The following is a 22,460-nucleotide window of genomic DNA, read 5'->3' as shown; positions in this document are numbered from 1 at the left end:
AACCAATAGAATGACCAGATAGATTACTCTGTGGAATGATTTTCCGCACACAAGCACTTACTTCAGAGATACTGAGAACCTCATACGCGTGCCAGATTTTGTCGTTATGATTCCGTCTGCTTAAATTACACCATTTATTTAGTCTGACTTGGATGTGGTTTCAGGATCTTATTTTTCTTTTTTCCAATTTTCCTGACTTTTCTTCTCTTTAATGTTTATGTCCATTTGATTCCCCTTACGACTTTACAAGAATGCTTTTTTATACTATCTACTTCCTTAACGAATCTAGTTATGAATTGTAGCCGAACAACCATTTTGTGCCGTGTCGTGCCGTGTAAGATTTTTTTTTTTCTTCAAGTTCGCGCTTCGTTTACGAGTGAACAAAACTTCGGCTCGATCTGAAAGATTTATACATAGGCATTGTTCATTCTTGGAGTGTGGTTCCACCGTTATTTTGTTCAATTGAGTCTTATAAATGTCACAGTTAAAGCAGAGAAAGAAAGTCACTGTTGTGGATTTGGATGCTTCTTCAACTGTAGATGATTCATCCAAGTCTCATAGCAAGCATCACATTTTAGCATACTTAGAACCAATTCTTGGTCCAATTTGTTTTACTGCTTTGGCATTGTATCTTCGTGCGTATAAGATTGACGACAACAAACATATTATTTGGGATGAGGCCCATTTTGGTAAGTTTGGTGCGTTTTATAACCGTCACGAGTTCTATCATGACGTTCACCCTCCCCTAGGTAAGATGCTCTGTGGATTGAGTGAGTACCTCGCTGGTTTCAATAACACTGAATTCATGTTTGAGAGTGGTAAGACTTACCCTGATGGTACCAATCTCGAAGCTATGAGACTTTTCCAGGCTGTTTTCAGTACCTTGGTGGTTCCTGTTTGTTATTACACTTGTAAGCAGCTCGGTTTTACTTTATGGAGTACCTACTTCGTTACGTTGACGACATGTCTTCAAATCTCGTTTATTGTACTAGGAAAGTTTATTTTGCTAGACTCTTTTCTTATCTTCTTTATTTCCACTACCTTTCTGTGTCTTGCCAGGATTCATAGGCTTCGTAAAGAAGAAGGAAGTGGTCACTGGATCTTATGGATGGTTTTGACCGGTCTTTCGATTGGTTGTGTTTGTTCGGTGAAGTGGGTTGGCTTGTTCATCACCGCTGTTGTCGGAATTTATACTATCTTTGATCTCTGGCTCAAGTTCTGGGACTCTCGCAATTTTTCTTGGGCCAGATACACTCGAAGTTGGATCTATCGTATTGTTACCTTGATTATCGTTCCTGTCATGGTTTATCTCCTATGCTTCAAGATACATTACATGCTTCTCTACAAACCAGGAACAGGTTCTGGCTCAATGTCCACTCTTTTCCAGGTGAATTTGAAGGAGACGGACTTCCTCGATCAGCCTCGATATATCGCAGTTGGTTCTACCGCTACCATTAGATCCCAAGGATTGTCCCCCAACTTATTGCATTCTCACAGTCAGCTTTATCCTGATGGGTCTAATCAACATCAGGTCACCACTTATGGATTCAAGGATTCTAACAATGTTTGGGAGTTCCGAGAAGCTCGTGAACCTTTCGAGTACTCTGAATACTTGAAAGATGGAGATGTCGTCCGTTTGCAGCACGATAACACTAAAGCAAACTTACATTCTCATTCAATTCGTGGCCATGTCAGTACCGACTACAACGAAGTCAGTGGTTACGGTAATGAGAAAATTGGGGATTCGAAAGATGACTGGGTGTTTGAAGTAGTGTCTCAAATTCACTCCTCAAATTCTACCTACACCAATCTTCACGAAAATGATGAGCTCTTCTATAAATCAATCCATCCTGTCTCTACCACCTTTCGCTTAAGACATAAGTATTTGGGCTGTTATCTTGCGACTACAGGTCAATCTTATCCAGCATGGGGATTCAAGCAAGGAGAAGTTGTCTGCAAACCTGCCTTTTCGCTCGATTCTTTCCTCGGTAGGCTGGATAAATCTACCTGGTGGAACGTTGAAAGTCTTGAAAACGATGTCCTACCGGCAGATCATGAGTACCAGTATCCAAAAAGCAGTTTCTTCGGCGATTTCATGATGACCCAGCATGCTATGGCTGCTTCAAACAACGGTTTAGTTCCGGATGAGGATAAATATGATACCATTGCATCGTCCTGGTGGGAGTGGCCATTGTTAAGAAGAGGACTCAGAATGTCTACGTGGTCTGACAGATTGCGTCGTTATTACATGTTTGAAAATCCTTTCGTTATGTGGTTTACCACCATCTGTATTGGAGTGTTCTCGCTCATTATGCTTAAGTTAGCGGTGTTGTGGCAGAGACAGGCTTTGGTTTTAGACGATCAAACCGCTTGGCATCTCGCCATGACAGGGGTGGCTCCTTTCTTGGGTTGGTTCTTCCACTATCTGCCCTTTGTCATTATGGGTAGGGTGACTTACTTCCACCATTACATGCCTGCATTATACTTTGCAGTGTACACTACAGCCTTTGTGGTTGATTACTTCACATCTCGCCTAGGAAAATGTGCCAAGAGCTTTGTGTATATTTCTCTTTATTCCACGGTGATCTTTTTCTTTTATTTGTTTGGTCCAACATGCCTCGGAATGACTGGTAAAGTGTCTGATTTCAACTACATTGACTGGTTCAAAACATGGACTATGGCCAAATACGAGCCATTTTCGTTCTCGAATATCTTCCTCCACATAAAGGGTGACTTCAATCATAGCACTGAAAGGTTACTCAAGCTTCTTTCCCACTAGCTGCATATATATTTCAAATGTAACTGTCTTTATGTAATGAGATATCTTAGGAAAAACGTCCGCAGATCGCGTAAACCCAGCCGTAAACCCAGCCGCGTAGTTTTCACGCGTCAGTTCTTTTTTGGGGGAGGGGGGTCTTTCCATTTCTTTCTTCAATACTTGCTTTCTCTTTTTATCATTCCTTTTTTAGTTGGCCATGTTTTACTCCGAACAGCTTCTTTCCAAAGATGGACCATTGGCTTATGCATGGTTGGCCGCAAACCTAGAAAAAAAGCTTACTAAACAGCAACTTCTCAATGCATCAATTACAGACTCTGCCAGAGCGATCGAAGACTCGTCCAGAGCATTAGAGGTGTCAAGTTCACAACGCGATACTGAACCAATGGCACTTCGGCTTTCAGGACAATTACTTTATGGTATTGTAAGGATTTACTCCAGAAAAGCCAAGTATTTATACGAGGATGTCAGTGATATCCTCATGAAATTGAAAGCCTCCTTCGCTACCTCGAAGTCAGTAATTTTACCACTAGAGTCAACAGTTATTGCATCGGTTAAAAATGTGACTCTGGCCGACACTGTGACTGAAGCTGACTTGCTTTATCGTCAACCGCTCAACTTTGATGAGATTTTCGAATCTCAGGAAAAGTCTGGCGAGCCTAGAATCAGTGAATTGGCTGTTGATAATGAAGAGGAGACGTTTCCTGCTGACGAATCCATTGAGATTCCTCGTAGGAACGAAGAACATGATGATTTGGATGGAGAAAATGCTGATTTCGACTTGGACTTGAACTTTGATATAGAAGGAGACGATCATGAGGAGGTTCACCAGCAGCAACGGGGTGATACCAACGAGGACACCTCGATTGAAGTTGGTAGAGCTGCAGATGTTGCAAATGCTTCTGCCATGGATACTTTGGGAGATATTGAACTTCCGGACTTTCAGGAACCGATTCTCGATGTTGATGACGGTGAAGATAATGCGAATGATCGGGACGAGCCAACAACTCCTCCGGATCTGATTTCCAACTCCCCTGTTAGAGGCAAGAAGCTTCCAGTATATCAGAAGACGGATGTTGTAAGGACCATGCGTAAAAGGATCATTGTTGATACTATAACGGAGCTTTCGGCTCAGACTCTACGGACAAATCAAAGGAAGTATTTAGAGAGTGAAGGAACTGACAGCTCCGTTGGTGCCAAGAGACGTATCTCAAAGCGCGTTTCACCTGAAGATGTTTCCAGTGCATTGGCTGGTAATTTTATTACTAGTTTCGCCCGAGGTTTACATTTGGATAAGAAGAGAAGGATTGAAGAACCTTCAGAGGCTGTAGAACCTTCTGGGGAGTTGCCAGAGGTCCCTGAAGACCATCAAAATGAAGACGAGTTTCAGACTGACTTTAATGATATTGATCTTGCTCCACAGTCTCCTGTTCTTGATATTACTCTTGATTTGGGTGATGAAGAACCCGAGAATGCTCCTTCCGAAGATATTCAAGCGGATGTCGACCTGCCAGGGTTGTCTACGGAGAACAACCAACACAAGAAAATAGTGGAGGACGATACTTCCAGTGAAGAGAAAGCTGCCGTACACGTAGCAGGCCGCCTCAGAGAGATGCTCACCACAGATGGTAAAGCTTTTGATGGTGTTTCAGTGACTTTCAGTGACGTCATTGATGCAGACAAGGTATCTGAAGAGCCTTTGGCCGCCGATCTCAAGTCTGAGGCCAGTAAGATGTTCTTTGAATTGTTGGTATTGGCTGGAAGCGATGCAGTCAAACTCCAACAGAATAGATTGTTTGGTGAAATCGCAATTGAAGCAACGGATTCTCTTACTATGAGCTTTTTGTAGGAGTAGTTAGTTATTCTTGGGATTATGTATATTATAGGACTCATTGAGTTATTTTACATTAAATGTTATACTTTATAACATATACTTGTCCGTCGAGCGCTCCACAAGCCAAATATTTTCTGTCAAGGCTTCGGCGAGCTCTGTTGAGCATAACGTCATTCTTCAACTGGATGGACTCTACAGGATCGATCTTCTTCTGTTTTGTATCCCAAAAATCGATTTTTCCATCGAAAGAAATTGAAATGAACCGTGTGGAGTCGGAGTCAAACTTGCAATCAGCTACAAGATAAGGCACAAACATCTGTCGAGACTCCTTTTCCACGTTAAGAATCTTCAACTTATAGTCTATAGAGCCGGCTAAAACCGTTCCGTTGACACAATCAAGGCAAGTTATAGGCAATCGGGCATTCTTGGAGGTACTATAGAGAAGTTGAAGTTCGTCTAGTTTTTGCTGTCTCCCAAGATACACCTCTCCTGTTGATAATCCCAAGACCAGCTGGATAGAATCTATATAGCAAGAGGTTAGAAGATATGACGGGTGATCAGGGATCCGTATCGTTTCTTCGCTGATTTTATTGACGAGACTGAGCGAATATATTGAAATGAGTCCCTTTGCAGTTATGGAGACAAATGAATTAGATGTCTCATGGATCCCCGTTACAGGAGAAATCGATTGGCCAAAAGAAGCTGTAGACGAAGAAATTATAGGGTATCTGGAGGACGAATCAAATTGCCAAAGATATAATTTTCCATCCTTACCACCAGCTACCACCTGGTTGGACTGCTTTTTGCAGAATTGAGCCATAGTAAGCTCTGCATAGGATAGGAGAGTAAACTCTGGCTTCTTGGTTTGCAGATTCCATATTATAATAACTCCTCTGGGACCTGTAGAGGTCATATTTTCTGGAGAAGAGTAGCTTGCCAGTAAAAGTTCCGGATAATGAGGTGACCAATCCAAGGAGGTGATGCTTTTCTTATGTTTAGTGCCGCTATCAAAAGTGGTGATATCAGTCACTAAAGATGAGGATGTAGCCGAAAATTCGCTGTTACTAAGAGAGCCAGAAGTGGTCTCCTGGGCTAGATGCTTTGCATAGCGACTTTTCTTTTCCGTATTTTCTGTATTAGGGTCCTTTGGAGACTCGAAGATCTTGAAAATGGCCTGATTGGCTTCTCGCTGCTTCTTTTCTTGATCTAAGACGATATCTTTGAGTCGAGAATCGAGTTCTTTAGCGTATCTGGCCTGCAATTCGCTTTCAATGGATGCTTTTATTTCAGCAATTGACTTTCCAAATGAATTGGATTCATTATTTTTCTCTGGTTCGGACAACAGTTCATTGTCGGTCTCAACATCAACTGCTTTGCTATACATCATAACAGACGGGTTTCCTAGAGCACGATGCCCTTGTGGAATAGATTTCACGTTCAGATCTGCAGCACTTTCATTTTCTTTGTTTTCTATCGGTGCTCTATTATCACTTGACTTGTCCCCAGTTTTTAATACATCCTTCACTATGCTATTCACCAGATCATTAGAAGATTCAACAATAGCAGATGTTGTTGAGATAGAAGAGGATTTGACCTCTTGTTGAAACTCACGCTCTCTCTCAACTCTCTGCCGTTTAAGTTCTTCAAGTCTTGCCTTTTTCGACTCTAAAAGTGCTTTTCTATCCATGCTATAAGAAATGGATATACCGATTGTTATTCGACTGATTTTCTTCATGATCTCAGATCTGCCGAGACGCGAAAAAAACTAAGTTAAGAGCTGAAATTTCAATGATTTATATTATCAGTTAAGCTTTGGTTCCTGCCTCTAAGTATGGATTTCAACGATATCTTACAAGATTTTGAGAATGAGGTCAAAGTTCCAAAGTTGGAGAGTGATCAGGAAAGATCCGACGATGTTCGAAAACTCACCAATGCGTGGATTCAGGAGAGAGCAGTACCAGAACTATTACCGTATGAGGGAGATTTATTGGACAGGTTATTGAATCGAGTGAGAAAACAATTAGAATTTATAGAGGTAAACTCAATCGAATTGCCGAAACATGAAGGAGAGATCAAATTACTCCTCGTCATAGTGGAAAACGAGTTGGATAGAGTTCAATTTGTCATACGATCGTACGTAAGAACCAGACTCACTAAAATCGATGAGTTTGCCATTTTTCTCCGATCCAGCGACGAGGAATTGGCGAAATTGTCTACTAACGAAACTGTGTACATGGAGAAGCATTTGGAATTATTGATGGATCTTTATAATCGGCAATTTTTATCGAATATGCCCGTGGAACTACAGGCTTTAGATGAAGTTGCCGCGGGTATATCAATGGTGGACCAGCCCGATTACGATAGACCGGTATTCATCAAATGCAGAAGAAATAAGGAAGTAATAATTGATGATGAAGAGGTCGAATTGACTCAAAATGGTATTTACGTGATGCGTTATAGCGTAATCCGCGATCTGACCAATTCTGGAGAGGTGATGGTAATATGAATAGCCGGAAAGAGATTAGCTACCTACAGCCCAAATGCGCACAGAAAATACCAAGTGTTAAATCCGGATGAAAATTTCGAGATGAGCAAATTTACTTCCGTTTTAGTCTCGAGACCTTTTTTGACCTCCGATTCTGTCGTTCCTTTATGCAGAATCCCAAAATGGGACTATTTAAAATGAGAAGCAATTTCCCATTGAGACCGGAAGAACAGTTCACAACTTTGCTGATCTGCAATCAATCTTTCTCGTGAATATGTCAATGTCTGGAATGGATATGTCTGGAATGGATATGACTAGCACTGTGTCTAGTACTATGACTATGTCTTCATTGTCTTTTTCTTCCACTTCTACCACTATGGATATGGCTCAGATAAGTACATCTAGTACATCTACGTCTATGTCCTCGGAGACTGGTGAAATGGATATGAGTAGCGACATGACGATGCATGAATATTTTACTTCATCGTTCACTGACTACCCGGTTCTTTTCAAAAGCTTGAAAGCTTCATCCAAGGCTTCTGCATTTGGTATTTTCTGTGTTATATTCTTCACCTGTTTTGCCTTCAGAGCGTTCATTTTCTTGGGAGCCTATTTGGAGCAAAGAGTTTTCCATAACTACACCAATTCAGTCATTATTGACAAGGAAGATTGTACTTGTGATCCTGTCAGTGATAGTGATCAAAAGTTCCAGGCCGCTACTAAGGCCCTCGGCGCTCCTATTGATAAAAGCTTTGGCCAAATAATTAAGGAAATATGCTTGCCGGGTATGAATGAAGTTTATAAAGATGTAATCAGGCTTCTTGTTGCATTTGTCGTTTCTATGCTAGGTTATGCTTTGATGCTTGCTGCTATGAGTTTTTTTATTTTGTATTTCTTTGCTGTTTGCCTTGGTTTAGCATTTGGTGAGGTCTTCTTTAATAGGCTCGCCATTGTGCTTGGTGTCAACCGTTCTGTGGGTCCTTGTACCGGTCTTCATTAGTAGAACATTTAATATTATAACACTGAAAAAAAACGGAAAGGGGGGGGGGGGGAATACATAAAGCGCTCACTCATTCTTCTTCTCCATCCTTTGTATCGGCTGGAAGAGTGGTGAGACTGTCGACCAAGCTAGAAAGTTCCTCGGTAACATTCTTGTGATAGTTCAACTGAATTTTGGAGAAAATGGTTAACAAGTTGAGAGGTTCTCCCGGTTTGATTAGTTCTTTCATAGCTTCAACAGCTAATTCGGTAGCGTTAACCAATTCATCTTCGCAGTTCTCAAGTTTTTTACTCTGGGTTTCTGGAACTTCAACGGTTTCATCACCCTTCTGCAACTCCTTGATCTCTGATCTCACAGTATCAAAGTTCAACCTGGCAGTCTCCACTTTCCGTCTTAGCTTATCAGCTTTGACGAAATCCACCCTCAAGATGTTTGTGATCTTGTTGTTGAACTCGCTTATAATCAATTTATCTTCCTCCAATCTTTCATCTCCAAGTTTGTACTGGCTGTTACTGATAAGTAGCAATGCCTTGGATAGTGCTGATTCTGACTCTGTTGGGTCTGTTTCTTCCGCATCATTACCGGTTGTCTTCTTGCTCAAAAATGCTTCTCTCGAACTCTTCAATACCTTGGAGAATTGGTGAGCAAAAGTCTTGGGATATTGCTCCTTCCTTGGTGCCAGTAACACTGCTTCTGCCTCGCTGGTGGTAGTAGCTTGAGATAACCCGGTAAACTTCTCGTTAATGATCTTCGTATAATCATTGAGAGACTCTCTAACATTTGGGGGATAGTCGTAACTCTCAATTTCATATTGTTGGGTAGCCTTAATCATCTTCTTGTAGAAGCCCTGCAAATCATCGACCTGCTTTTCCAAGTCTTTATACTCCTGAGGAAGTTCACTAATATCGCTAATGGAGCCAAACTTCTCCTGCAACGATCTCTGTGTTCTCTTTAAAATTGGCTTAAGGTTGGAAACCTCCTTGCCAATATGGTTCATGTTGGATTGAAAAGAGCTGGTGACCTCATTTGCACTAGGCAAATTTCCTAGGTTTTCCTGCAAAGTGCTGGTCAAGCTCTTTGTGGTTTTCTCGAGAGATTTCTGCAATGACTGAAAATTGAAGCTGAAAGACATTACAGTTGAATAACTGAGGAGAAGAGGGATGTTTACTACATGCTATGCTTTCGTTATCTTGAGGATATTTTGTTACCTGAAATTTTGGGGCTTGAAATTTTGAGGCTTGAAATATTATCTGAGACAGTGGGGGCTGCGTTCCCCGGTGACTTTCGATCCACCGCGGACTGCTCCCCTAGGATTAACCACCTAGGATTACCCACCTGAGATTATCTAACTGAAATCACCACCACGGATTCTACCCGCCTCCAGTCTCCTCTACGGGGTAATTTTATACTAACCATTTCTCATTCTTATATAGAAGCTACTTACTATCCATCCACTCATAATCTATCTTCTCTGAGATAATGCTGCCCTCGCAGAGCTTCTGGCGAGCTGATTTTGCTCCTCTGTCAAGAGTGAATTTCCCCTGTCAAAGGTTTGTAATTGTTCACCCCTTTGCTCACTCTTTCTTGCTGATCGTTCAAAACTGAACTGCAAATGTGGCTGAGTCTGCTCAAGACTGTCAGAATGAACTTCCTCGTAGATGGTACCTCTTTGGAGAGTGTCGTCATCATTTGTCGTCGTATTCTTACCTAATCCAAATATTCCCTTAAATCCTTTCTTCTTACTTCTACTGCCATTTTCTGTCTCAGTCCTAGACTTCTTCTCTTGAAGCTGGTGCTTTCTGCTTCTGTTAGTCTTTGTAGTTGCGGGGTTCTCACTGTCAATGGATTTGTCCGAAATTGTTCTTGAATGTATGTTCGGGATAGTTGGAACGGCGGTAGTGGTACCCCTGGTACCCTTATCCCTGGTATCCCTGGTACCCGTGTTCCTGGTACCCGTGTTCCTGGTACCCCTGGTAGTACCTTCATTAGTCATATTCAAGGTACCCCCGGTAGCTCTGGAATCTATGATACCCGTAGCTCTTGTATCCACGGTACTCTTATCTCTGGTGTCCATGGTACCCTTATCTCTTGTATCCATTGCACCCTTATCTCTAGTATCAATGGTACCCGTATCTCTGGTGTCCATTTCGTTCCTAGTTCTCTTTTCCCTCCCCTCAACAGGGAGCTTGTCGGGAATCCCAAACGCCTCAGTCTGTGATTCATTCCTATTTGCTCTGTACCAAGGAACATCTTCCATTACCATATCTTTGTCTTCATCCATTGCACCATCGTTTTTCTCTGTCTCCTTTGTCTCTCCTTGCCCTCCTCCAAGATAAGCTGCAATCGTAGATAAAACACCTTTTTCTGAATTATGTTTCTCTCCGCCAACATTCCCTGCACTCACATTTTCTTTGTATTCCAGGCTCTCCAGGGGCGCATCTTCGTATGCTTCATATGCTCCAGTGGCTCCAGTGGCTCCATTGGCTCCGTTGGCTTCAGTTCCCCTGGTGGCCCCAGCTTGAGTGGATTCAGTAATCCCTCCCGAACCATACGTATAATTGCCCAGATCATACTCTCGATCCTCAGGCATACTAGTATTCATTGATGTCTCGGTATAATCTTCAGCGTTGGTACTGGCAGTTCTTGGCTGAGATTCCATTTCAGCGCCTCGATCATTGCTGATAACTCCTTTCAGTCTTTGTTCAAGACTTTTTGGGTCAATGGCAGTATCGGAGACGGATGAAAACTTGTCCGAGATCCTTTGCGTAACACCCTCTTCTCTCCTAGTATCTGGCTTCATGACTCTGATTTCCGATGTCTTATTGCTCAACATGGTAACTTTGCACCAAGAAAGCTGCCCCCGAGCAATTCACCGGAACCTGTCAAGCGCCTTCTTATATGCATTTGAGAAAGCAATACACCTGATACATTAATCTGGTCAGCCGTTGCGATTCTCGTCAACTACTGGTGGGGTAATTGTCAGCAACCGCAGAAGCGAGCTACTTGCAGATAAAAAGACTGAAATTTCCTCAGAAGTTTCCTGATTGGCCACCAACTACGTCATATAATTTTGAGGAAGTAAAGAGTACATAGAGAATAGACAGGTTCTAGTCGTGTTCAGGAGTGGTTATGGTTTCTATCGAGTGATCGCTAATGCGTCGGTTTTCGTTCTGCACTAGTTGCTGATCAGCCAATTCGATTTGCTGCCGAATAGAGGCCACTTCACTGTAAGCTGGAAGATCGATAGACTCGCTTTCTTCCGTCTCCATTGAGTAGCCTGATATATATCTGGAACCACTGCCATCAGTGGAACCTGGAGGAGAAGGTGAGGAAGGTGGAGGCTGGCTGGGCATTAAAGCCTGCTCTCTAAGCCGTATAAGTTCCTTCTCTTCCCCGGCAGAAACTGGGCTTGTAATTGCAGGTGGTGATGGAACTGCGGGAATCATCAATTCATCAACCGATGTCGATTGATGGTGCTCTGTATTGGGGGTATTATGATCTCTGGAGCTAGACATCGAAGAAGGTGATGTGACCGTAGATGAGGCACACGAGGAAGAGCATGATATAGCAAAACTTGATGATGCGACGTTTACAGGACTGTTCGCTGATCCATGCTGGTGTCTATGACTTCTATGTCGTGTTTTCAATTTAGAAATAGGTTTTCTTTCCGTACCGATGACAATTTCAGAAGTGAGTGTTAACACGTTCTTCATTTGCTTCAATTTGTCCACATTATAGATATTGTCTCGAGATCCCCGTTGGATGATTTCATCATCCACAAGTCCTTTGGTCTTCAATGGACCTTGAAATCGAGAAGATTTTGACATGTTTATCAACACCTCTATATAATATTGAAAGGAAACCAAGTTTGTCACAATAGTAGGAAAGCTGTCTAGCGGTACTCTAAGAGAAGTAGATACATTGTAAGGTGGTTTTGATGATGGATCAATGATTAATGGAACAATAGACTGGGCCAAATCTTTACGAAACGACTGATGCTCGTGGTCCTCGCCCATATCCAGAGCGCAAACTCGAATTAGGGTTATGAAGATTCCGTTAACGTTGCTGATTTGCTTGTAGTGTTCAATGGACACTTTGACGGAGATCGATTCTCCTTTGAGATATCCCACAGAAGGTATTTCCATACAAATCTTGATCACATCGGAACTATCTGAAGAAGACTTTGGCGATGGAGAGCCATCAACATTGTTATTCGTCTGTTGCTGTAACTCTAGCGACTCGGTAGAATTGATAGAAGAAGTAGGCGATGCCACGTGACGCATTCTTCTCTTAGTTCTGCGGAAGGTCAGCGTTTTGGGTTTGGCTTCTGGAAGCAGACATAAATTGATGGGCTTCACGATATTGAGGAGCATTTCAGATGTCCATAACCGGTCATTTACAGCCGACTTATCAGATATATCACTCTTTATACTGTACTTAATCTCGCCTTTTTCAAAGGAGATGCTCGTATGCACATTCTTCTTCGGTAGCTTTACTATGAAGGGAAACCTGTGTTCGCCTTTAGTAAGTGCAAGCTCATTGTTTTCTGTTTCACCGTAGAGTATAATGCTGTGGTTGAACAAATACTCCTTTTTGTCCGATCGAAGAGGCGAACTCGAATGAATCTTAATCACTCCTACTAATGCAAGCTTAATGAGTATATTGGAAATATTCTTGCCCAGTATAAGTATGATCTGTCCCGATATCTGCTCGCCAGAACGATACGTCTTATGTGGTTCATCCATCAATATGTAGAAATCTCGTACTGCATACTTAATCTTCGATGTCCCAAACGGTGACGATAAGATACGTGCACTTTTCAACGGAAGTATCTGGTGCACTGCCCTTCGCATACCATTATGCATTGGTTTATAAAATAGATTTGAACTGGTAGTAAACTATCTGTAACCACTTGAGTTTCATTTTCCACTTTACTCGCTTTCGCTATTATTTTAAAAACCGGGCTTATCTTAACCAGGCAGAGTTTAGAGCATAAAAAAAAAAAGTTCCTTAAGGACCGGCCGGTGATTCGGTAATCGCCACAGCGTACCAAAGTGCTCTTTTCTTCTACTTTAAGTCGTATTACCTTTAGTATGATCGGCTGCGTACCACTTCCTGACTTAGACAAACTTATCTACACTCTATTGAGCATGAAATGACTTCGCGCAAGCAAACTTATATAATGAAGAGCCCCGTTTGAACACTAAAAGAAGCTGTCTTGAAATCTCTTGGCGTGCATAAAATGACAAACTAAGACCGGCACTGAAAAAAGCTCGGACTTAATTTTTCCTTCGGAATATAAGTGGAGCAATTTTATTAGTGCAAATAGCCTTGAAAGACTAAAAAAAGAAATAGATATAAAGAGGAAAAAAAGACAGGGAAGAAGAGAAATCGACAGGAAACGCAGAAATAGAATTGAAAGCGAGGAATCAGGACTGAGGACAGCGCCTGATCACTGCAAAGGCCTCGATGGTCTTTGACGTTGGTGACGATTCGAGAAAGCATGGGAGAGTAAGAAAGTGATGGAGATGTCCGATCTATAAGGGGTGAAAAAAATGAGAAAAAATGATTCGGGATTCATCCTTCTTCTTGTCACCGTTGCTTCTCAAAAAGAAAAAGAATACAGATATTAATCGCGATGGTGATAGACAGGGATTGGAATCGGTGTAATGGTAAGATACGAGTTATCCTTGTTGGAAACACCGGCATAGGCAACAAACCAAGCAATGAAGGCAGTAATAATACCTAATACACCTCCTGCCTTAGTACACGCAGTAGATTGGACAAAAGATCCAATACTAAGCATCAAAAAAGTGTTTCCAAGCATGAAAAATAATCCAAAGAACAACACAGTAGATTTAATAGTGACCAAACACAACCCGTATGTGAAAATAGTCCAACCTAAAAGGAAAATGCCAACGGCATTTTGCAACTCTTCATCGGAATCATAGGCAGCCGAGATGTTGAACCAAGGAACAAAAATGGCAGCGTAACTCATCCAGAAACCAGCATAAGATGACAATGCAAGAGCATTGAAAGTATGATCATTAACGAGTTCCCACATGCCTGCCAGTAGCTGCACAAGACCACCGTAGAAAATAGATAATCCAATGACGATATTCGGTGTTGTGACACCTTGTGCCTGGCAGTTGACCATAGAAAGAACAAAGGTGGTTAGTGCAAACGCACTCAACCCAAGAGGTCCTGCATTGCCAAAATGGATCCTATGTTGGGAATATTCAACCGGGATAGGTGTAGTGTAAGTAGATGTCTTCGCACACATTTCGGATAAATTATTTTCAAACAGGGGGTGAAAGCACAATGATAGGGGGTGGGAGCTCGATGCAGTGGTGTTTCTGAGATTTTATGGAGTGTTTTGGTAGCAAGAGCTACTAATCAAACGATTTGAATAACGTTAAGAGAATGAATGTTGTTATACAATACTACGAGTTTCTTAAGATGCCGATGCGGGCGAATATATCCATATAAAGGTACTATTGACAAAGATAGAGACCGGCGGACATACTGAAAATTTTTTAGTATTTTTGCTTTTATTTCTTCCTCCCCGACTGTTTTTCATTGTTATGTTCTCTTTTGGGCGGTCATTTTCTCTTCTCACCCCGTTTTTTAACTCGTCGACACCCACTCTTATTGTTCTAGTTGAGATCCCTATTGTTTTCGTGTTTTTTCTGATCTTGATCTTTTTCCCGCGTCTCGGTGCGGGAAGTTAATATTGTATGTTAGGTCGCCATAGCACGCTCTGTAAGATGCCTTAGTTGCATACTCCATGTGTTTTGTGGTTGATAGATCACAGAAAAATGGAAAAATGGTATGTCCCTCTTAAACATGATGGGGTGTGGTTAGATGAAAAGTTGAACATTCACTCTGGTAGCGGAACGAAGTCGATGAATCATTGATCGGGAAAAAAAGAAATGGACAACAAAATACCGACAATAGTTGGCGCGCATCACCAAGTACGTAAAGGGTCCAAAAGGGAAATATAGTTCCTTCAATTAGCTCTGTTATATTCTCATCTGCGTTTATTTTATGAGACATCATAGTAATATAAAGAATAATAAATAGTATTCAACCACAATGGCAAAAAAACTTCCCCACATACTTATCACGCTTGTGCTGGGGTTGTACATAACAAAACATAAGGCCTCGTTTTTGTTTTGCCTGGCGAAGATCATTAATTGGAGCCAGTCAAAAGCCTAGTTGTAACAATAAGTAAAAGAAAAAATTAAAAAATCGTTAAATTAGTAGTCATCTAGGACTATTCCCTTTTGGTACCCCAAACAGGTATCTGTAATCCCTTAACAGTAAGATAGGAGTTACTTTTTGTGGCCAAACCAGCATAAGCGTTATACCATGCAATAAATGCTGTTATAACACCAAGGACACCTCCAGCCTTTGTAACATTCTTGGACTCAGCGAAAGCGCCAATTGTTAACAAAAGGAAGGTATTTCCTAGCATGAAGAATAGAGAAAAGAACATGAGGGTAGATTTAAGCGTGCATGAGCACAATCCGTAGGTGAAGATTGTCCATGCAACGAGATAAAAGCCCACTGCATTCTCCAATTCCTTTGCAGTTTCATAGGCACCAGCGATGTTAAACCAAGGTATGAAAATTGCTGCATAACTCATCCAAAATCCTCCATATGAAGAAAGCGCTAGACCACCGAAGGTGTTTTCAAGAGAAATTTCCCACATTCCAGCTAATAGCTGAATCAAACCACCATAGAAAACAGCAAGGCCTATAACAATATTCGGCTCAGTGACACTTCTTGCCTGACAATTAACCAATGACAAAACAAAAGTAGTCAAGGCAAAGGCACTTAGGCCCAAAGGAGCAGGATTGGCAAAATGGTTACTTGGAGAAGGAGCTCCTCCAGGGTTCAAAGTACCACCAAAAGCATGTCTCAACTCTGACTTCAAGTACTTTCTATCACCCATATACACAAAGTTTGAGTCGGACTTAATATTGGTAATGTCCTTTCCGACTTCGGTATCGGACCCACCGGAGCCACTCACTGGTAGTGAATTTCTCTCACCTTCTTGTCTTTCGAGATCGGCATTATAGTTGGACATTGCTAGGTCTAGGTTCAAAGGATTAAGGGAATTGGGGTTCTTGAGACAATCTGGAATATAACAATGACATATGGCGGGAAACTAGACTATTTATAATTGCGATACTGAGACGGTTTAGCGCCTAGTCTCTCCTCTTCGGAGAAAATGAGATGTGGAGAAAGAGAGGGGCAGTCAGGGACCATGAGGATCAGCGGTCGCTAATTAGGGTTGTTTTGGCAATTGGGAGCCATAGGGAACCATCGGGAGACATCGGGAGACATCAAGGAGCCATCGGGGAGCCATCGGGGAGACATCGGGGAGACATCGGGAGACATCGGGACACTAGGCTATTGGAGTTATTGCTGTAATCGGGGAATCTACCGAATCGCGGAGATCACAGCAGAAGGCTAGTTGCTACGAGACAACCTAGAAAGTATCACACCACGGGGCCTTGTACCACTGGGCCTTGCTCCACACTAGACACTAAATATCGGACACCGACCAACAGCGCCTGAGAATTGTTTCTGTGCTGGCCTAATACCTCAGTTCTTTATCATCTGCCCCGACAGTAAATTTCCTCTTTCGCGAACCCCCCGTAAAGCTACCCTGCATATACACATATTCTCACACTCGTCGTCGCCTCACCCCGCGCCGCACTCCTCGTCTCACTCGGTACTCGCACAAAGATTTGCGTCATCTAATTTATTGTGGGGATCCTTGACAATCATCATGCCCCATCCGGTAGACCGCACTCCTCTCATTTCCCCTCATATACACTACTTCTTCACCTATATCTATATCTCTCCTGCTTTCATCCGATACCCATTTCCTCTTATTTATCAGAGTCATTTTCCCTGTCTTGATCTTCTTCTGTTTCCTTCTTTCCTTCGCTATCTTCGTCACTGATAGTTGCTTCCCCTCGTCTCGAATTTTTGTATATACTAGTAAACAAAACACTGTTACCTATAGTGGTGTGATCCTGTGTCGATGACCGAGACCTTGTCTGCGACTGCGAAGGAAATGGCGTTTGGTGTTTGTTTTTATTATTGCTGTGGCTTATGGTCGTAAGTGTCACGGGTTCGACTCCACCGTCGTCATCCAAAGTAGTTCTCCGAGATAATTTCGTCCATGTTGGGGTAGGTGATAGAGACGGCGAGCTTCGCGCCAAAGGTAATGGCAATGGAGGAATAGTGAGGTTTGATGTAGGTAACTGAGGTGATGATCCACCAATGGTCTCCTTCATCTTGCGCCTTTCTCTCCTCAATAAAATCTCCATCATCTTGTTGAAGTTGATTAATTCTGTAAGAAGGTGCTTGCGTACAGCTCCCTTCACCCGGTACAAATTCAAAACTCTCATGATGAACTTAAGCACTGTAGGCTCGGTACTGAATATCGACGGATACCGCTTTTTGAGCTTTGCCAAATTCCCGTACGCTTTGGCCTGATTCACCAATATGAGATTTAAGTTCTCATAAACTTTGTACATCATTAAGTATTCGCGCGAATACTGAGTGGTAACGTAAGTGGATGATCCCGGGACTCCTGAGATTGTATTTGACGAATTTGTATGTTCCATCACTCTCTCATCTGAATTGTAGGGAACAAAATCTTCCTCCATAATCTTATCAAAAATCTCCACGGACGACTCTATCGGCACCTTCGTTACAAGTTCATTCTTCTCCATCTCTAAAAATCCTGCAAAATCACGCGGTAAACAGATGGGCAGATTCACTCCTAAAGAAGACCGAGTAGCATACCAGCCCAAGTCATCCAAAATTTCCGATCCTTGGTCTGTCTGAGCAACTAGTCCCATTATAAAAAAGCAGCTTCCTTTCAATGATAAATTGACCGAGTTCTCAGTGATGCAGTGTATATCTTCCACCAATCCTGACATTTCTAGTAGGTTGATTCCGTATTCTGATACACTGATGTTACCTATAGCCCAAAGCACAGATTTGAGCTCTAATATCGTATTTTCAACTGTATCGACCAAATTTTCACCGTAAAATTGCACTTCCTTTGAGTTCCTGATCATAAACACATAATTACGAATCGTGTTAGAAAACGATGAGAATGTCTCAGTACTTTCCAAAAGTCGAACCCCTTCTACCGTCTTGACCAACGCTCCAAAGAAATGGTAAGGCATTTCTAAAGTACTGGTGTTTCTGAAATTGAAAAGCCGTTTGGCAATAAAAGCCTCGATTTCTCTAACATACACCTTGTTTTTGGTATCCACCCATGCCTCCATCTCTGTTTCCACGAAGTTCAACTGGTTCTGTAAGTAATCGAATCCAGACGACGTGGAAAAAATCGCCTGGATCAGCTTCGCACTCTTGTTACCCAAGTGATCTAAAGAAGGTTGGCATGCAATGAGTCTATCTACAGTACTGCTGTCTGTCGCATAATTTGTTAGCGCCTCTACAGCCACATCAGAAACTTGTAAGCTACGATCGCAAAACTGATCCACCAAAGCATGGCATGCGTAAGATTCATATACACCACCTTCATGAAGCAAATCTCCTAGGATTCGGGTCGCCAAAAGTCGGCATGATGTATTCCCTGTACTGGCCACTTTCTTCAATATAATCCGGCAATGTCCTGGAATGTTGTACTTCAAATTCCTGATGATCAGTTTTGTCAAATCCTCTCTATTGGATGCTCGGTCCGTAATATGATAGAGCATGTCAAACAGCCACCATTGTTCCATCATTCGAATTCCATTGAGGTCTCCTGATAGAATTTCCACGAATTTAAAGAACGCCGAGCTAATCGTATTTTCAAGTTTACCCTTGGAAAAAAGTGCATCAGCAGCAGTAATACCGCTATAAGGATCCACTTGAGCTAAACATTCCGCTATCTGAGGTAGGAGTTTGTTCTCGCTCAAATAATTCACACCATTCTTATGCGATAGCAAGTTTTTAAAGATTTCACATCCTGCCCTCACGTAGATTTGGTTTCCAGGTGTTTTTCTAAGCATCGAGAAACGATACTTGAAAGGTCTGTAGAATGACAGCAATCGCTTATAAAACTTAGTGGTCCTCACAACCTCGTCAAACATTTTTCTATTCCTGAGGGGAGCTCTCATTAGCTGAATTATCAGGGGCCAATCCCATTTGGCAAATGCTTTCGTAGTTAATACGCCAGTCTTAAAAACCAAAGCCTTTATATCAATGCCAGAGGACATGTTTTGTAATCTAAGTTGAACACTACCTTGAGTGATCAGAGTGGTGAGTCCACTTGTGGAATCATCGTTTAACTCATCAATTGCATCCAAAACTTTCGAGGCCGAGCTGGGAACAATCTCTGACTTCTCCTGTTCTAGGGCTTCCTGTCTCAATTCGCTGGGAAGCAATCCCGTCTTATGATGCTTTCGAATCGCTTTTTCAAGTAATCGATTCAATCTAAATGACGGAGCTAACGGAGTATGCAATTTCTTTGGCACTAGAAATGTCTGTAGATATGACATTTCGGAAAGTAAAAACACCACCTTTTTGGTAAACTTCTTGTCTGTAGAATCTTCGAATATTCTTGTCAACCTGTCCCATAGTCCGCATTTAAAACAGATCTGTAATAGAAGGGATGTATAGTGGTTTATGAAAGGAGCTTCTCTCTCTGGGATCCTAGTAGCCTGGACAGACTTTGGCTGGTGAATTTTCACAGCAGCATCCCTGATGAATAGAACGGCCGAAGACCCTCTTGTCGCTGTCTCCTGAGTGTTGTCTCTCAACACTATCCATGGTAATGATTTTATATGAAATATTTCGTAGAAGATATGAATCAATACGACTCTTACAGGTGAAGAATCGAACGTGAGGCAACTAATCAACTGCCTTAGAGGCATGAAGTCGTTCTGTGAGAAGGCTATCAGTCCCGGCCACGATTTGAGAAGCGAAGCGATGACATAAGCCAACGCCTGAAGTCTCTCTATCCTGACATGAACAATATCCATGAAGGGGCAAATAAGCGCCTGGATCACTTTTTCGTCCATTACATACCGTCTGGCATCAGGAGAGTCTAGCAATTTGATAATAGTAAGAATACACGTGCCTGTCATAGAGCTCACCCCATCTAAAACGCATTGAAGCATCGATTTAATTCCGTTGGCTTTAAAAGTTATCTCCGGGGCAAGAACAGACACCTCACAGATTGTCTCTAAAGCCGATGTACGAAGGGGATCATCAGAATTATCGGCAACGGCTACTAGAGCCTTCATAATGTCCAGATTAAGTAGCGTAACTCCATCTTCAACGTCAACAAATTTCCTGACAAGTTTCAAACTCTCTTCGCGTTCAATGTCGTTTGGTTTCCCATCTTTAGCAAGCGAATGGATAAGGAAATAATGCAAGTTAAACTGCGTAAACAGTGCCAATGACTTGTAGTCGTCTATAATACACCAGATGACCCGAAACCCGCACGCTATAACAGACGAATTTGAGTGTAGGAGTAAATTCTGTATCTTGTGTAGAATGGACTGTAGCACGAGGTCACGTCGAAGTGATTCGTGTGTCTCTAGTAAGCCGACAAGCTCGTTGGCTCGTCTTACAAGGTATCCGGTGGGTCGGTCTTTCTCTCCAAATGAGTGCAGAATATCTGTTAACACCCAAGCAGGACTCTTGTTTCCCTCACTATCATCTGAGTAGCTCTCCTCGGTATTCCAAGCGATGTCATTATCGACAGAGGTGTCCACGGTCTGAAACAGCCTCGTATGAGGAGCGTTGTTGTCTAGTGCATCCGAAGCGTTTTGAGACGGAAGCGTTCGGCTCCTTATTCTTGCACTCTTGAATGACGATGTTAATATCTTTGGTATATCCGTTTTCTTCTTTATCTGTGCAAAACTGCTCTTGTTTGCGATCACTTTTTGCTCGTTTCTCTTGGCGTTCTTTGTGACAGTCTTCGGCTTCTCGGTATCATCCCTCGGATTATCTAGTACCTGTTGAAAATTGGAAGCTGGACCACTTGGATTTTCATCTGTATTCATTGCCAGAAGAGCAAACAGAGATAATTGTTGGTTGATCGGTGGTCGGTACGGGCTAGCTCTGTACTTAACAAGCCCAGGTTTTTTGTTCGGCCAATTCATGATTGATTGAAGTAAGCATCCGTACACCATACTCAATACTATATCCATTTCTGCCGATCCGTTTTATATACATAATTGACGAGTTTAGGGCCCATTTCATGAACATCAGTTAAGAGCCAATTGAGCCGCCAAAGAAGTACAATCAGTACAACTTTGATTTCTCAACAAAAAATTCATAAATCACGACGATATGCGGGCTAAATAATTAATACGACTTGATGCTTTCTTCGAATTACAACGGGCTACAATCAGAAAATCTAATTAACCATGAATACTTAATCTATTTCAGTAAGTGCTAAGAGTTTAATATTAAAAGCTCAAACATCTTTTCCCAGCGACATATAACTGTTTAAGTAAAATGGAACTTGTAAGGCATGGTTAAGCCAGAAATTGGTTGAGCATCGCAACTATAAATTTGACATACTGTGACCGAGACAAAATAAAAAGCTCATGATTTGGCTAGAAATTCTTCTGTACATCCAACGATATTCAAACTTACCTTTTATTTACGCTTATATGTTAAACGCTGTATTATGGTCGAGAGTAAGCCTGTATTTGTCGGTAGAGAGATTAACTATAGCAGTATAAAAGTCTGAATAACATTTCGGTACCCCGCATTTAACTGAATACTTTATGCCATCATTTGCACTGTTTGAATATAATCATTCTTTCAATCATTCACTTCTCAAAAGCTGTTGAAGTTGAAAGTACAACGACGATAGGTACATTTATAATTTATTGCTCTGCTCTCAAGCACCTGAAAAAGAAACGAGCTCAAATATTTAAGTTTCCTTTTGCGGATACTCTGCTTTTTTTAGCGCTTAGTACCCTATCTTCCTTCGTGACCTTACTATTCACGTTCCCCAACTCGGTCTGTGACTCGAATTGTGTAAAGTTGATTATATACTAACAATACGAAGTGAAAATCACCCTAAAATTTTATGAGTTTTAGCCTCTACCTTGCTTATTGCCGCTTCCTTGCTGCATGTATGCAAAATCGTGTTCTCGTCGCAAGCCCAGGTTTTCTGACCACTTTCGTATTGAGCAGTGTCTATTCTTCCTAAATTTAAAACTTGTCTGGAGGATCTCATTAATTGTTAATAACCGCTTCGCCAGCAAAGTAAACCCAAAATACCCTTGAAGTTAAGTAATGATATAGAAAAGTTTCAAATTTGTTTGATTTGGCATGTCTTTGTGCACACCAAGCATTATATATA

At 41.8% G+C, this 22,460-nt stretch overlaps 10 protein-coding genes across 10 annotated transcripts; 3 read left to right on the top strand and 7 right to left on the bottom strand.

Moving 5' to 3' along the window:
* Positions 1-475: 475 nt before the first annotated feature.
* Positions 476-2,779, top strand: FOA43_004327 (uncharacterized protein; the record flags this gene model as incomplete). Its single annotated transcript, XM_038924570.1, has 1 exon — positions 476-2,779. One exon carries the CDS (start codon positions 476-478, stop codon positions 2,777-2,779), a length of 2,304 nt encoding a protein of 767 aa, XP_038780498.1.
* Positions 2,780-2,975: 196 nt separating this feature from the next.
* FOA43_004326 (uncharacterized protein) lies at positions 2,976-4,625 on the top strand (the record flags this gene model as incomplete). The annotated part of the gene is made up of 1 exon (XM_038924569.1): positions 2,976-4,625. The coding sequence occupies one exon, from the start codon at positions 2,976-2,978 to the stop codon at positions 4,623-4,625; it is 1,650 nt and encodes a 549-aa protein (XP_038780497.1).
* A 58-nt stretch (positions 4,626-4,683) lies between these two features.
* FOA43_004325 (uncharacterized protein) lies at positions 4,684-6,297 on the bottom strand (the record flags this gene model as incomplete). Its single annotated transcript, XM_038924568.1, has 1 exon — positions 4,684-6,297. One exon carries the CDS (start codon positions 6,295-6,297, stop codon positions 4,684-4,686), a length of 1,614 nt encoding a protein of 537 aa, XP_038780496.1.
* A 144-nt stretch (positions 6,298-6,441) lies between these two features.
* On the top strand, positions 6,442-8,095 carry FOA43_004324 (uncharacterized protein; the record flags this gene model as incomplete). The annotated part of the gene is made up of 2 exons (XM_038924567.1): positions 6,442-7,048; positions 7,620-8,095. The coding sequence occupies 2 exons, from the start codon at positions 6,442-6,444 to the stop codon at positions 8,093-8,095; spliced, it is 1,083 nt and encodes a 360-aa protein (XP_038780495.1).
* A 70-nt stretch (positions 8,096-8,165) lies between these two features.
* On the bottom strand, positions 8,166-9,227 carry FOA43_004323 (uncharacterized protein; the record flags this gene model as incomplete). The annotated part of the gene is made up of 1 exon (XM_038924566.1): positions 8,166-9,227. One exon carries the CDS (start codon positions 9,225-9,227, stop codon positions 8,166-8,168), a length of 1,062 nt encoding a protein of 353 aa, XP_038780494.1.
* Positions 9,228-9,557: 330 nt separating this feature from the next.
* FOA43_004322 (uncharacterized protein) lies at positions 9,558-10,928 on the bottom strand (the record flags this gene model as incomplete). Its single annotated transcript, XM_038924565.1, has 1 exon — positions 9,558-10,928. The coding sequence occupies one exon, from the start codon at positions 10,926-10,928 to the stop codon at positions 9,558-9,560; it is 1,371 nt and encodes a 456-aa protein (XP_038780493.1).
* Positions 10,929-11,202: 274 nt separating this feature from the next.
* Positions 11,203-12,840, bottom strand: FOA43_004321 (uncharacterized protein; the record flags this gene model as incomplete). The annotated part of the gene is made up of 1 exon (XM_038924564.1): positions 11,203-12,840. The coding sequence occupies one exon, from the start codon at positions 12,838-12,840 to the stop codon at positions 11,203-11,205; it is 1,638 nt and encodes a 545-aa protein (XP_038780492.1).
* Positions 12,841-13,724: 884 nt separating this feature from the next.
* ADY2_2 (Accumulation of DYads) lies at positions 13,725-14,378 on the bottom strand (the record flags this gene model as incomplete). The annotated part of the gene is made up of 1 exon (XM_038924563.1): positions 13,725-14,378. The coding sequence occupies one exon, from the start codon at positions 14,376-14,378 to the stop codon at positions 13,725-13,727; it is 654 nt and encodes a 217-aa protein (XP_038780491.1).
* Positions 14,379-15,371: 993 nt separating this feature from the next.
* Positions 15,372-16,992, bottom strand: ADY2_1 (Accumulation of DYads; the record flags this gene model as incomplete). The annotated part of the gene is made up of 2 exons (XM_038924562.1): positions 15,372-16,237; positions 16,989-16,992. The coding sequence occupies 2 exons, from the start codon at positions 16,990-16,992 to the stop codon at positions 15,372-15,374; spliced, it is 870 nt and encodes a 289-aa protein (XP_038780490.1).
* A 6-nt stretch (positions 16,993-16,998) lies between these two features.
* FOA43_004318 (uncharacterized protein) lies at positions 16,999-21,144 on the bottom strand (the record flags this gene model as incomplete). The annotated part of the gene is made up of 1 exon (XM_038924561.1): positions 16,999-21,144. The coding sequence occupies one exon, from the start codon at positions 21,142-21,144 to the stop codon at positions 16,999-17,001; it is 4,146 nt and encodes a 1,381-aa protein (XP_038780489.1).
* Between the last annotated feature and the right edge of the window lie 1,316 nt (positions 21,145-22,460).

Source organism: Brettanomyces nanus, chromosome 4, assembly GCF_011074865.1.
Source record: "Brettanomyces nanus chromosome 4, complete sequence".
Lineage (NCBI taxonomy): Eukaryota > Fungi > Ascomycota > Pichiomycetes > Pichiales > Pichiaceae > Brettanomyces > Brettanomyces nanus.
This window is presented reverse-complemented; position numbering and strand designations above follow the sequence as displayed.